The sequence below is a fragment of the Crinia signifera genome, chromosome 9 (assembly GCF_055691185.1).
Source record: "Crinia signifera chromosome 9, ASM5569118v1, whole genome shotgun sequence".
NCBI lineage: Eukaryota > Metazoa > Chordata > Amphibia > Anura > Myobatrachidae > Crinia > Crinia signifera.
The window spans coordinates 15776188-15791633 of NC_139225.1; the positions used below are offsets into that span (position 1 = coordinate 15776188).

Consider the following 15446-nt stretch of genomic DNA (forward strand, 5'->3'; position numbering starts at 1 on the left):
GGACAAAAACTGGGGAAGCCAATACCAGCCCATTTTTTCAATACCATGGGATGGGCACCCCTAGTTAAATACCCCCCCCACACACACACACACACACACACACACACACACACACACGCATATTTAATTGCATATGCCTGTGCAGCCAGCATCCGGACAGGTGCGGCCATCAGCTGGGAGCCAGGTGGGTGGGTGCACCCCCAGGGACGGGAGTAGCTGTCTGGGATTGGACTGCACATGTGCGGTCTAATTTCAAAATCCCGGGACTGGAAACTCCAATCCCGGGATTGAAATCCTAGCAATTTTGGGGCCAAATCCCAGGATCCCGCCAATCTCAACCAGTCAGATTGGACAGATAATCTTAAAGTATGTATCCGCTTTACCCCAGAAGATTACATTAATGGAAGAAAGGGAATACAAAGTAGAGGTTTGAGGTTACCGAATGTAAAGATGGAGACACAATGTAGACAGAAATATAAAAGAAAAACAAAACAAAATGGAACTAGATACATTTTCTCATTTTATTTAATTTCAGTGCTTTGATAAAATAAATAATGGAATTAAATATCCACAGTGAGGGGTGGGGGACACAGGCATGGGAGAAGCATGATAACAAAACGGATTGTGCACTGGAGACTTAGAAAGCTTTCGGTTATATACATAAACATCAACAAGTATATACAGAAGTGCAGCAAATCGCCAGCTGCGCGGGAGGCGGAGCACACCCGCTCTCTGCCCGGACAGTACAATATAATAGAACCATTAAGGTTGGTAGCGGGCCGTTTGTGGAACTACATGTCCCAGGCACAGCCTCCAAGCTGCAGTAAGCCTGCTTTATAGTAATAGTGTCTTCCTCAGTACCAGCGTAGTTCAAGTAATGCAACCCAAAAACTTAATACTCTCAAAAAAATATATTAAATATTTCTGGTGTAAGCTTTAATTTAAAGTGTAACATAACAAATGGAATTCACATCATGTTTTAGTGAAATTGTACAGAGAACTGAAACACTGTCCGAAAAGTGCATTAAATAAAAAAATCATGTAACGCGGCGTTTTAGTGTTTGCTCGGGTTTAAAGACATCGGCGAATCCTGATTGTAAGCACGAAAAAATGACCGGGTTAAAATGTCACCGTAAAACTCAGTTAGTTGGATGAGAACAGGGAGAGAAAGCAAAATAATCCCTTTCTGATATACAATATAAGTCACCCTGGGAAAAAAAAAAAAATCTAAATTGATCAGCACACGCCCATTTCCTACAGCGCGCTTCTGATTGGGTACACAGCAACCAATTACATTTTAACATCATAAAACCATTAAAAAAGAAAGGACTGATTTTTTTTTTCTCTCGTCGTACTGTATATAGACCGGAGTACCATGCTCAGACCAAAACGCATCTACTTCTATACCGTACGGTTTGCAGTGTGTAAGTATTTCTGAAAGCCGCGTACCGCTGGAGTAAATAAAAAGAACATGGAGATTAAATAAAAAGTGTCGTTCCTGGCTCTTAAGCATTATATTCTTCAGATGTGCAGAATACCAGGCAGCCATTGGTTGTAGGGTATGTGATTCCGATGCGTCAGTCAGACTTGTTTCGGGGTGGGGGTGGGGGGCAGTCTCCCCGACAGCAGCTACAAGGCCAGCAGGGAATTGCATCTGAGTTTCTGTAGGGTGTGACCCAATCCGGCTACTGGATATTAGTGTGGGAGACCGCGGGTTTATTACATGGTTAGGAGCACTTCAAGTAAAGGGAGATCCACTTGGTAGAAGTTTGCAGCATGCAACGTGTCCCCTTCTGTACTCGTGGGGAGATGGAGAGAACGACACATATGAGCACTTCCGTAGAGCAACCAGTGTTGGTGTGTGAGTAGTAGGGATCTACAACAGCTAGAATTATTACTTCCTATTGTCCGTGTAAAAAGCTCATTAAAATTCCCTTTGGAAGCAGGAGAACAAAAGTCAAACAAAAATAAACATTCAAAGTGCTGCGCTGCGTGTGTCCCACAGGGGAGAAGGCGCTCTCTCTCTCTAGCTGCGACAGAACGATCGGCCGCACCTCGCCGCTCAGGTGTCACTTGCACACGGGGCTCTTCTTTGGCAATGCGGATCGCTTGGCTTGCCACAAGTGGTTATGGATGGTCACGGCGTCCACGCTGACGGACATGGTTTTGGCGGGGATCACGGTAAACTGCTTGCGGTCCGAGCTGTACTTGTAAAGTTTGTCAATCATTTTCTTGGTGATGCTTTTGGGGCCGGTACCGGTCAGTTTAAAGATTTCTTCGGATTCCGGGTAATAGGAGTAAAGTGCACGAAACTGGCAGCCGGCGTCTCGGAAGAGGATGATGTAATGGTTGGAGTCGCTCCGTTCTAGATCCTGTAAGGAATGACATAAGACGGTGATGTCGCCGCTCAGTACATACAGATATAGATCTATATAATAATCCAGGGCACTTACATCCAAGGTAGAGTTCTTTATAGATTCGTTCACCTTCCCGGCCAGGCAGCAGTGGGCTATAGCGTTGTGTATGATGGGTTTGTTGGACTTGCTGCTGGGCTCCTTGTACAGCTTGGGACCTACAAGAATATCAGTGACAACACTGTGACCCGGCGGCTGTGTATACATGTACACTATGCGCCACAACCCCATAACATAAGGGGCTACCGTGCTTTAGGGATCATTACAGAGTTTTATATTGTTAGTTGATTCCTATTTGACATACATAGATGTAATATGCTTGTACAGACACCAATGTCTTTTATTGGGCATGATTTTGGTTCACTCGCAAAAGCAAACTCATTCTTTAACCCGTTGAGTGGTGGGTTTTGCTGGGGTAGGACAAATTTACCAGGGCAGGGTTGTCCTGCCTCAGCAAAACCCACCACAGAAAGTTGGAAGCCCCCCCTCACCTCCGCTCCGGTGTTAGTACGTCGGTGCTTCCCTGACGCCGCTGTCCCTCCCCGCTGCCTAAGCCGCCTGTCACATTCAGCAGTGAAGTCGGCGGCAGACTGGGGGATGTTCGCGGCGGCTCGGGAGGACTCGGGTGCCTGAGCGCTCCCGAGTCCCCCGAGCCACGCCGACCATACCCGAGCCTGCCGCCGACATCACTGTAAAATGAGTGACGGCTGGCTGGCGGGTCAGGGGAGCTCCGGCGTACCGGAGCAAAGGTGACGGGTAGGGGGGGCTCTAGAGGTGCTGCGCCAGTGGTGCACACCTGGACACCACTGGCGCGCACCTATTCCATATTAGTGGTATGCCTGAAGATTTTCCGGGACAGCCCACTGCGGCAGCACAGCTGAGTTTCCGGACATACCACCCAAGGGGTGAATAGACAAAACCATGTGTGTTGCAGGGGGGGGGGGGGGGGCAGATGTAATGTGAAGACAGTTAGATTTGGGTGTTATTTTGTTTCTGTGCAGGGTAAATACTGAAGTTCAAACCTCACCCAAATCTAATGCTCTCTGCACCTGTTACATCTGCCCCCCCCCCCCCTGCAGTGAAGCATCGTTTTGTCCATTAAAGAATTTTGGGTACTTGTGAGTTATCTGGGCGCCCGATTTTGGTACTAGATCGCATGCGATATCGCATGCGATTTGCATGCGATTTGCATAAGATTTGCTATTCATTTCATTACCCCACTATCCCCAAAGTGTGTCTATCAACGTGAACCCGAAGCGTGGCGAGCGCAGCGAGCCCGCGAGGGGCGGCGGTACGCGTCCACCGACCTTTTCATGCCCTACTATCCACTAGGGCGTGGAGTGAGAATAGAATAGTGTGGCGAGCGCAGCGAGCCACCGAGCCCGAAGCGTGGCGAGCGCAGCGAGCCCCGCGAGGGGACGCGGACACCTGTGAAGCCCGCAAGGGCACGCGGATACCTGTGAAGGTGTCCGCGTCCGCTCGCCACGCTTCGGGCTCGGTGGCTCGCTGCGCTCGCCACACTATTCTATTCTCACTCCACGCCCTAGTGGATAGTAGGGCATGAAAATGTCGGAGGACGCGTACCGCCGCCCCTCGCGGGCTCGCTGCGCTCGCCACGCTTCGGGTTCACGTTGATAGACACACTTTGGGGATAGTGGGGTAATGAAATGAATAGCAAATCTTATGCAAATCGCATGCTAAATCGCATGCGATATCGCATGCAAATCGCAAGTACCCAAAATCGGGCGCCCAGATAACTCACAAGTACCGAATTTTGCATTTGTGAGTGAACCAGAATCAGGGCCATTTTCTGTAATACCTGTATTACAACTGCCCAAGCTTAGAGACCAGCGCAGATGCGCCCTCATGTCATGCAGTAGGGTGTCTAGTTGTGCCATATTATTCCTACAACTCACACAGCGCGCAGGCATGTCCTCACACATTGCTGCGGTCATACCGTGCAGCACCTCATCGCACACCAGGTCCTGGGAGAATCTTCTAGCGCACAAGGAGATGGTGTGGAGTAATGTGATATATGATATCTTGTATATCCAACTCTGCCTGCGCATGTTACATCTGCCCACCTGCAGTGCAGAATGGTTTTGCCCATTTTGAGAACATATTTGTCTGCAATCAAGTCTGAATTAGGCACAATAACATTATGTGCAGCACCCAGCTCCTGTCACAGTATAGGAGCCGGCACTGCAGGCATACAGACTCCGGGGCCCCAGAGTTACAGAAAGGGGAGGTCAGTACACTTAGCCATGCCCCTCCCATCAGGCCACACGCCGACCCGTGAAGCCACAATAAGTTTTTAGTGTCCGTCATAGCAGGTGTGGAAGAGGTAAATGCGCCACCGCACACCTGTAATAAAGGCGCAGTGTGTCACACATAACGATATGTTGCCTAGTTTTGTTTCATTTTCAGGCAATGCATAAATTCCTAAACCTATAAAATTCTAAATCATAGATTAAATCTGGGGCGAATATATCACATCACTCAGCGCAGACTCCGTGTGTGTCTTTGTGACATTGCGATTAAGATGCCATTTCAGCAAAAAAAAATGAAAATAAAAAGACAGCCATCGCTGGCAGACTTATACGGGGTCTGGAAGCTCCCTCACCAGGCATCTCGGAGGAACACATAAGCCAATGCTACTTTCTGGACCATCCAAGGATAACTATGATAAATGGCAGGATGCCCAGCAAACAAAGTGGCAGTACATGGAGTGAGAAAATCCCCAGCAGGGAAGGGGTTATAGAGAACACATAGAATATGAAGCAGGCAGGCGGATAAACCAGCAGGGAGGCGCAGGCAGGCGGACAGACCAGCAGGGAGGCACAGGCAGGCAGGCAAACAGACCAGCAGGGAGGCACAGGCAGGCGGACAGACCAGCAGGGAGGCGGACAGACCAGCAGGGAGGCGCAGGCAGGCGGACAGACCAGCAGGGAGGCACAGGCAGGCAGACAGACCAGCAGGGAGGCACAGGTTAGATAGGCGGAGAGACCAGCAGGGAGTCACAGGCAGATAGGCGGACAGACCAGCAGGGAGGCGCAGGCAGGCGGACAGACCAGCAGGGAGGCGCAGGCAGGCCGACAGACCAGCAGGGAGGCACAGGCAGGCGGACAGACAAACCAGCACGGAGGCGCAGGCAGGCAGACAAACCAGCAGGTAGGTGCAGGCAGGCAGGCGGACAGACCAGCAAGAAGGCGCAAGCAGGCAGGCGGACAAACCAGCAGGGAGGCGCAGGCAGGCAGGCGGACAAACCAGCAGGGAGGCGCATGCAGGCGGACAAACCAGCAGGGAGGCGCAGGCGGACAGACCAGCAGGGAGGCACAGGCAGGCAGGCGGACAGACCAGCAGGGAGGCACAGGCAAGCGGACAGACCAGCAGGGAGGCACAGGCAGACGGACAGACCAGCAGGGAGGCACAGGCAGACGGACAGACCAGCAGGGAGGCACAAGCCAGACAGGCGGAGAGACCAGCAGGGAGTCACAGGCAGGTAGGCAGACAGACCAGCAGGGAGGCGCAGGCAGGCAGGCAGACAAGCAGGGAGGCACAGGCAGGCGGACAGACAAGCAGTGAGGCACAGGCAGGCGGACAGACAAGCAGTGAGGCACAGGCAGGCGGACAGACAAGCAGTGAGGCACAGGCAGGCAGTTGGACAGTTAGCAGGGAGGCACAGGCAGGCAGGTGGACAGACCAGCAGGGAGGCACAGGCAGGCAGGTGGACACACCAGCAGGGAGGCACAGGCAGGCGGACAGACAAGCAGTGAGGTACAGGCAGGTATGTGGACAGACCAGCAGGGTGGCACAGGCAGTTGGGCAGACCAGCAGGGTGGCACAGGCAGTTGGACAGACCAGCAGGGCGGCACAGGCAGTTGGACAGACCAGCAGGGCGACAGAGGCAGGTAGGTGGACAGACTACAGTGGCAGACAAACATACCGCAAGGAAGAAAACCCCAACAATATATTTTAGTCCAGAAAGTGGAGGATGACGCACCTGAATATTCCGCCACGGATGCGATGGAGGATGCAGTGGACGCATTCTCCCAATCTCGCTCAGCGTTTCGGCTCTGGTGCCTGCTTGCCACAGACAACGTTTCCACAGAGTTTGCCCTGTCATAGCAGGAGGGTAACAGAAGTTACTTACACTGGCTCAGGTGACCAGAGTCACACAGCCACCTGAGCAGATGGCAACAGAAAGGTACAGAAGACGGTACCTGTGCGATGGCGTTCCCCCAGAATGGACGCTCTCAGCCTCTGTAGTTGCACCGGAGGCCAGAGACAGACTAGACCCAGATTGTGCGCTGCTCAGGTTATCAGCTGCAGGAGAGAGAGCGACACAGATGGAGGACGGGCTCGGTGGGACAGTACACAGTCATATCAATATATAATAATGCATCTGAATATACCGCTATAAGCGATCTGCTGGCTGATAATGAGATATAACACACAATATACTTGGAAGATGGGATAGGAGAACATACGTGTAGAGGAATATTTAGTGCCTGAGTCACTGTACGATTCCTCTCGATGGACAGATTTCGGACGAGATTTCTTGGGTTTGGGTTTGGCCTTGGGCCGCCCTGCTCCCTGCTCCTCTAAGATCTCCTGCTGCTTCCTTCTGAGATATTCCTGTTTAATAAGCTCCCGTCTGGCCTTTTCCTCATCCTTCCGTATCCGGTCCTCCTCGGCTTTCCGTCTGGGAAAGAAAGGGCAGAGATAAGACTGGTACAATACCAGCATGTCGGCCTGTACATGAGAATAGATGGTAAGTGATCTGTGCAGCGCACACAACGGAACCCCCAGAGCCAGAACCAGGGCTGATGCAAGCCAGGAATCTACCAGAGAGGTCCTTTGTGTGTGCAGCCAACCACTTAAACATCTACATCAACCAATCGGGAGCGATGGCTATAGCCACCTCCCAAATACTATACTGTACAGAGCGGTATATGTATAGTCTAGCACAGATGTGTAAGGTAGAGGGTTTAGGTCTGGCAGTTACCGAGCTTCATCTCTCTTCATTTCAACCTCGGCCTCCAGCTGCTGTTTCCGGAGTCGGGCCTCCTCGGCCTTCTTCTGTTGTTTCAGCAGGAAGGCGGCGCGTTTCTTGGCCAGCTCGTCCTCCGCCTTCTGCTCATCCTGGAAGCGTTTCGGCAGACAGAGGGGAACAGTTAGGGAAAAGGGGTAGAGTTTGTGCTACATATTGAAAATAAAAAATGACTTTGTGTAAACGATTATTATAGGAACAGCCTCTGCCACGACTACATCACTACCTAGTACTTATTACACGGAACCGTGACGTAACATCCCCCAAAATCAGCAACATGGCCAAGTACAGGGGTCCCACTGACAGTTTGTGGACAGGTCTTGAGAATAACTTACTAAAGAACAAAAAAGCTAACTGTGAACACACATTACCATCAGTCTTCTTCCATCCGTATGCCGAGCCTTCTACGGAGAACAGAGAGGTCACTTCATACAGAAAACCGCACCCTGCCTGCCTGGGATCAACCTGGTTGACAACTATCAACTGCGCTCCCATTTCTGGTGAAGAAACACCCAGAGAACTCGGTGCTGCGTCACATGCAAAAGTGTTGGATCCCTGGTATAGCCTGACGTTGCGATGCTCAGTACATGCGGAGACACATACAGGCTGTGAGTGGAGAGAAGTATCGGGGCCATACACAGCTGCCTGATAGGCCCCATGCTGTCTGCCTCTTGCCCAATGTGGCATCATGAAGAGGACATACGCTGCCTTACTGCTGACCAGAAAGAGAACTTCATTCTGAGGTGTCCTGTTGTTGCTGCGATTCGCATACAACTCGCGGCAGAGTGGGACGCATGTGTCCGCGCACTCCCGCTATGCCGTGCACTGTAATCGGGGTGGGCTGCAATTTGGACGCTATACACCGCTGAGCTGTAGCAGGACACATCTGTAAAGTCACTTTAGGGCAAGCCCTATTAATTCAATCATTTTTAAATGTAACGGTCAGTCTGTAAAATTAATAAAATCATTTGTCTCACACATATTGCATTTCTTTTAGTAATAATAGTGAATTGTTAATGCATCGTTATCAACGCACTAGGAACTACTAGTGAATTTAGAAGTTTTACACTTTTTATTTATTCTCTGAGGATTACAGCAGGCGGTGAAACGCGTTACAGGCTTATTGGACAGTGACATTTCGGACGCTCTCGTATGCACCCAAGAATCTTCCATTTCTATTACGGTGGACACAGCCATCCATCTGATGTAAGGTGATTAACGCACCAGCAAGTGAGAGAGACAGAACACCTGGCGTCCAAAGAGGGTCTATTTAACCCTGTAAGGTACCTTTCAATTGTCCGGCCAGACAGGACATTACTGTACATTTTGGAACACGTCACACTACTAACCCTTTGTTAGTGACCATTAACAAAGTGCAAACCGGACTAACTGCGTGCAAACAAGAAGCAGAAAGGATGAACTGCACATATAACGCAACAGGAGCACACTACCTACAGTATAATAATCCAGTATTAAAGCGAATGGGCCTAAAGACGGCAGACCCGGCTTATAAGTAGTGTATTATATAAGGGATACAGAGTCCTCTATTAGCCACGCGGCAGATCCTATCAAATTGTAGTCATTTGAATTATTTTGTCAATGTTGTGTCAATATTATTTTTACAGTGTGATTATATATATATATATATATATATATATATATATATATATACACATATATACAGTATTCATGTGTATCTGGTATACAATATAAGTGATGTGGCCGATAGACAGCCCAATTCTTTCAATTCCAAATATCCATTATCCAAATGATTCCGAAAACCAAACCTACTGGCTACATCTGTACCTGGCGCTACCGGGGACGCGATCTGTACCTGGTGCTACCGGGGACGCGATCTGTACCTGGTGCTACCGGGGACGCGATCTGTACCTGGTGCTACCGGGGACGCGATCTGTACCTGGTGCTACCGGGGACGCGATCTGTACCTGGTGCTACCGGGGACGCGATCTGTACCTGGTGCTACCGGGGACGCGATCTGTACCTGGTGCTACCGGGGACGCGATCTGTACCTGGTGCTACCGGGGACGCGATCTGTACCTGGTGCTACCGGGGACGCGATCTGTACCTGGTGCTACCGGGGACGCGATCTGTACCTGGCGCTACTGGGGACGTGATCTGTACCTGGTGCTAACGGGGACGCGATTTGTGCCTGGCGCTACCGGGGACGCGATCTGTGCCTGGCGCTACCGGGGACGTGATCTGTACCTGGTGCTACCGGGGACGTGATCTGTACCTGGTGCTACCGGGGACGCGATCTGTACCTGGCGCTACTGGGGACGTGATCTGTACCTGGTGCTACCGGGGACGTGATCTGTACCTGGTGCTACCGGGGACGCGATCTGTACCTGGTGCTACCGGGGACACTATCTGTACCTGGAGCTACCGGGGACGCGATCTGTACCTGGAGCTACCGGGGACACTATCTGTACCTGGAGCTACCGGGGACGCGATCTGTACCTGGAGCTACCGGGGACGTGATCTGTACCTGGTGCTACCGGGGACGCGAACTGTATCTGGTGCTACCGGGGACACGATCTGTACCTGGAGCTACCGAGGACACGATCTGTACCTGGAGCTACCGGGGACGTGATCTGTACCTGGCGCTCCCGGGGACACGATCTGTACCTGGCGCTACCGGGGACACGATCTGTACCTGGCGCTACCGGGGACACGATCTGTACCTGGCGCTACTGGGGGCATGATCTGTACCTGGCGCTACTGGGGACATGATATGTACCTGGCACTAAATATGTGCACGGAACTGATTGCTTGGCATTCAAATTCAGTGTCTGAGATTGTACACAAACTTTGGCCCTTATTCTGCTTCACTCGCACAGGCAAATTCCTTCTAAAATAGACAAAACCATGCGCACTGCAGGTGCAGAGAGAGTGAGATTTGGGTGAGTTATTTTGTTTCTGTGCAGGGAAAATACTGACTGCTTTATTTCTACACTGCAATATAGATCTCACTTTGAAATAAAACCCCACCCAAATCTAACTCTCTCTGCACGTTACATCTGCCCCACCTGCAGTGCACATGGTTCTGTCCATTTGAGAAGGAATTTACCTTTGCGAGTGAACCAGAATAAGGGCCTTTGTTTCAGGTTTTGAAACCTTGCTTTATGCACAAATAAAATATATTTGTGTGTATTTCATGTGTTTGTATAACATAAATGCAATAAATAAAAATATTCCAAAATACGGGGTAATCTATTATCCAAAATTCGGTACTTGTGTATTATCACAGCGCCCATCGCATCGAATACCATAAGGCATGCGATGCGATATCGCGCGATGTTCTACAATGTCATACAATTTTAAAATTGTATGGCATTGTATATGGCATACAATGCCATACAATGCGATGGGATGCGATTATAACTTGTATAAGCACCCTAATGGGTGCTTACAATGTTAAATGCACCCCCACGCCACCCCCCTGTATAAACGTGAACCCGAAGCATGGCGAGCGCAGCGAGCCCGCAAGGGGCGGCGGTACACATCCTACGACCTTTTCATACCCCCACTATCGACGTCGGCGTGGAGTTGATTTTATAAAGTGTGGCGAGCGCAGCGAGCCACCACGCCCGAAGCGTGGCGAGCGCAAGCCCCGCGAGGGGACGCGCATAAGTTCACAGGTATACGCGTGCACTCGCCACACTTTATAAAATCAACTCCACGCCAACGTGGATAGTGGGGGTATGAAAAGGTCGTAGGATGCATGCCGCTCGCCACGCTTCGGGTTCACGTTTATACTGGGGGGGTGCATTTAACATTGTAAGCACCCATTAGGGTGCTTATACAATTTTTCATCGCATAGGGGGCTAAAATCGCATCGCAGTGCATCGGGTGTATGGCATGCGATGCGATGAAAAATCGCGCGACCACATATCGGGGGCGCCGTGATAATACACAAGTACCCAAAATTCTTCTGGTCCCGAGCATTTTGGAGAAGGGAGATTCAACCTGTACTATTTAGTTGTTACCATACTAATGAATCCTTTGCATAGTTTTGTCGTCGTATTGTGATTTTCTTTGTTGGGGGGTTGAGCACCCCTGAACAGTACAGCCGCATTGGGTTCATATATATGATTCTACACATATCTATATATTTATAGAATTTTGAAAATTCATATTTTATAATTTTGTTCGTTTGAAATATAATTTTACCATCTCTGATATTGATGCCACAGCGCCAGACTTTTTTTTACTGTTACACGTGCTACTTGCCTTAAAGAAAAAGCCAACGCCAGATTTCTGATCTTCGCTAATAATGTCCGTGGATTTCTCTGCGTGGTCGACTTCGTCGTCGGGATCTTTCAGCTCCGACAGATCCACCTCGATAAGACTAGTTTTGCTCTTAAGCTGCTCATCCACCGGGACGTTCTCCTTCCCAGAAGTGTCAGAGGACCCAACGCCTGCAGCGCGCAAACTGTTCAGTGCATCTCTGTGCATCTGCTCGGAAATAATATTTGCATCCTTAGACGTGGACAGAACAAACGTCCTTTGGTTATTCTCCTCGTGCAGCCGGAAACCGCCTGCAGATCTATCCTGACCAGGGCCCTCTCCTTGCTCTGAGCCGTTGTCTACGACCAGTTCTTCGGCGGCGGGGGCGCTGGGTGATTTCGGGGCATGAACCGTTTTTAAATGGGGCAAGGTTTCTATACTTTGGGCCGGAGTAATTATACGAGAGGTTTTATCTTTAGATGATTTATGGTCGAATGTCCGCGACGACCGAGAGTTTCGGCCCTGTCCGAATCGCTGAGCTTTGCGAGGTCCGGTTGCAACCCCTGTTGGGGACAAAGGTTCCACGAACTGAACGGGAGGCTTTAGCTTATGGTCTTGTTGAGCGTTATTCTTAGTGGCTGGCGCCGCAGAGGCTGGGGCCTTCATCAGCATCTCTTGCTGTTGGGAGATTTTCAGTATGGCCTGCTGTAAGGTGCTGATTGTTTCATTCAGCTTCTCAATGGACAGGTCGCACTCGTTGGCATCTATCTCAGAATCTATGTCATCAGGGCTGCCGTCAGCGATGACGCCGCACACGCCGACTTCTTCCAAATCCAGCCCTTTTGGCTTCTGATCAAAGAAGTCTTGAAATTTAGGTTCTTTGGAAACCTCGCTGGCCAGGTCCGATTTCTCAAGGTACTGTTCTGCCTTAAAGTTCATGGTGACCGGATCGCACTCCTCCCCGCCCTGCTTGGCGTAGTCCTTGGAGAAATGTTCCGGCTTCAGCAGGTGAGACGTTCCTTCGTGTTTCCCTTTCTTCACAACGTGCAAAAAGGCCTCTTTCCCCAGTTTTAAGCGCTGCCGAGCAGACAGCGACTCCATCTTTTTCTTCTGCGTCTCAATGGCCCGGCGCTTCTCCTCCAGCTGCATGTGCAGCTGCACGAGTTCAGACGCCAGGACGTTTGTGTGGTCTTTGTTCTGCCTCCCCGGGCTCTGCTCTCTCCGCTGCTTCCAAGTGGTCAGCGGAGGGAGGCCGCACTCGGAACCATCCGGAGTGGTCTTTTGTGAGCTGCTCGTACTTGATTTGGTTTCGTAACTGTTCAGCCTCTGGAATTTCCTCTCGGCGAAGCTGGTCATTCGCACGTTCCCGCTGGCCATCGAGACGCTGCTGATTTGGGAGATGGTGCTGAGACACGGGCTGGAGCGCCCGCTGCCATCGTCTTTATCATCGTGTTCCTTCACTTTCATGTCTTCTTGCAGCTTGGCGGACTCCTCTTCCTCAATGTATTTACACAAAGGTCGGGAAGGCAGATGTTCCACTTCGCACTCTTCCAGGTCTAGGTTATCGGAATCGGAATCATTCCGTAATACTGTCCACGTGCTTTCTGGATCAGGGAGTTTGTCTACTATAGCATGTGGCGTTGATTCTTCATCGGCACATTCTGCTTTAGAGTCGTGGAGGAAGAAGCCACCGCCGCCGCTGGGCTGCTCAGACGGGTCAATGCTGCTAGTGGCAAGGGGTCTAAAGGTGGTGCTGCCGGTTTCCGTGGCCTGTACAGCATCAACCCTGGGAGAGTCTGTGGTAGGGAAATCTGCACTGCTCACAGGGGTAAAAGTTCTGTTTAGATCATGCGCCGTGTGGTTAGTGGTGACCTTCTTCCTGGGGAACGACTGGGTCCCCTCATTGTGACGTCTAGACACAAACCCCCTGGGCTTGCCGTCGCCGTACTCGTCTCTCTTGTGAACGATTTGCTTCTCTTTTGCCGGTCTGAGAACAGCCGGCATTAGAGGCTCCAAGTAGAAACTCTCCGGCTTGCTCTCCACGTCACCTTCTGGTGGTCTTCTTGGGGACCTTGCTGTCACCTGCTGGCTGGAGGCTCGGGAGGAGAAGCTCTGTAACTCCAGGTCTCCTCCTTGGCTTGACGTCTCATCTGATCTTATAAAGGCAACAAGCTCTTCCTCGTCGTCTTCAATGTCTACATGTCCCATCAGGTTCCTGACGGGCGCAGATGGCGTAGGAAGGGGGTGTTTCGGCGTTGCATTGATGATGTTGGAAGCCAAGCTGTCCTTACTGATTGACCTTGCCAGGCTGATGCTATCACCAGATGCTGCATCGACATCATCCGCACAGTGGAGGGCAAATGGCGGCTGGGACAGGGGTCTGCATTGGAATGAGAAACAGGATACTGTCACCGTCAACGCAAAAAGAAACGTTTCTGTAAAACACACTGTATAGTTTAATAAATAAATAAAATGAATCATAGATGCAGCAGCATGAAAAGCTGCTGGATTGCTCCTAATACCGGATTACATGCCAGCTTTATCTCCACTACACGGAAACTTACAGGGTTTAATCTGCTCTGTTACTTTGTTTGTTGTGGTCTATGGCCTGATTTAGAAGTCTACGCTGGGATCTGTGCTGCATCCAAAGCCCTCAGAGTACATTGGCCATCGTGTTCTACGTACATGCAGTCATTGGGGCTGTATGTACCATCAAATCAGGCAATGTGTCTCCACCGTGTGCTTAGGGTTAGGCTGCGGGCAGGGGAGGGTCAATTTAGGCTGCGGGCAGGGGAGGGTCAGCTTAGGCTGCGGGCAGGGGAGGGTCGGCTTAGGCTGCGGGCAGGGGAGGGTCGGCTTAGGCTGCGGGCAGGGGAGGGTCGGCTTAGGCTGCGGGCAGGGGAGGGTCGGCTTAGGCTGCGGGCAGGGGAGGGTCGGCTTAGGCTGCGGGCAGGGGAGGGTCGGCTTAGTCTGCGGGCAGGGGAGGGCTTAGTCTGCGGGCAGGGGAGGGCTTAGACTGCGGGCAGGGGAGGGTCAGCTTAGACTGCGGGCAGGGGAGGGTCAGCTTAGACTGCGGGCAGGGGAGGGTCAGCTTAGACTGCGGGCAGGGGAGGGTCAGCTTAGACTGCGGGCAGGGGAGGGTCAGCTTAGACTGCGGGCAGGGGAGGGTCAGCTTAGACTGCGGGCAGGGGAGGGTCAGCTTAGACTGCGGGCAGGGGAGGGTCAGCTTAGACTGCGGGCAGGGGAGGGTCAGCTTAGACTGCGGGCAGGGGAGGGTCAGCTTAGACTGCGGGCAGGGGAGGGTCAGCTTAGACTGCGGGCAGGGGAGGGTCAGCTTAGACTGCGGGCAGGGGAGGGTCAGCTTAGACTGCGGGCAGGGGAGGGTCAGCTTAGACTGCGGGCAGGGGAGGGTCAGCTTAGACTGCGGGCAGGGGAGGGTCAGCTTAGTCTGCGGGCAGGGGAGGGTCAGCCTAGACTGCGGGCAGGGGAGGGTCAGCTTAGACTGCGGGCAGGGGGAGGGTCAGCTTAGACTGCGGGCAGGGGGAGGTTCAGCTTAGACTGCGGGCAGGGGGAGGTTCAGCTTAGACTGCGGGCAGGGGGAGGTTCCGCTTAGGGGGAATGTGGGAAGAAGTTTAAAATACTTCCCGAAGAACAGTTGGGACCCATGACTGCCGGAGCGGCCTCCAAGATGCCAGAGTCAGTCCTCTGACCGGCAGCATTCTCAATGCCGT

At 51.6% G+C, this 15446-nt stretch overlaps 1 protein-coding gene across 2 annotated transcripts in view; it reads right to left on the reverse strand.

The window, feature by feature from the left end:
* Positions 1 to 502: 502 nt before the first annotated feature.
* The window catches only part of CAMSAP1 (calmodulin regulated spectrin associated protein 1), a 41466-nt gene continuing 26522 nt past the window's right edge, over positions 503 to 15446 (reverse strand). For both annotated transcript variants that reach the window (XM_083161140.1, XM_083161139.1), the window contains 7 exons: positions 11719 to 14095; positions 7423 to 7559; positions 6905 to 7119; positions 6638 to 6740; positions 6418 to 6533; positions 2454 to 2572; positions 503 to 2372 (listed from right to left, as the gene is read on the reverse strand). In XM_083161140.1, coding sequence (XP_083017266.1) covers positions 2070 to 2372; positions 2454 to 2572; positions 6418 to 6533; positions 6638 to 6740; positions 6905 to 7119; positions 7423 to 7559; positions 11719 to 14095 — 3370 coding nt within the window. In that variant the 3' untranslated portion in view covers positions 503 to 2069. The remainder of the gene's footprint in view (positions 2373 to 2453; positions 2573 to 6417; positions 6534 to 6637; positions 6741 to 6904; positions 7120 to 7422; positions 7560 to 11718; positions 14096 to 15446) is intronic.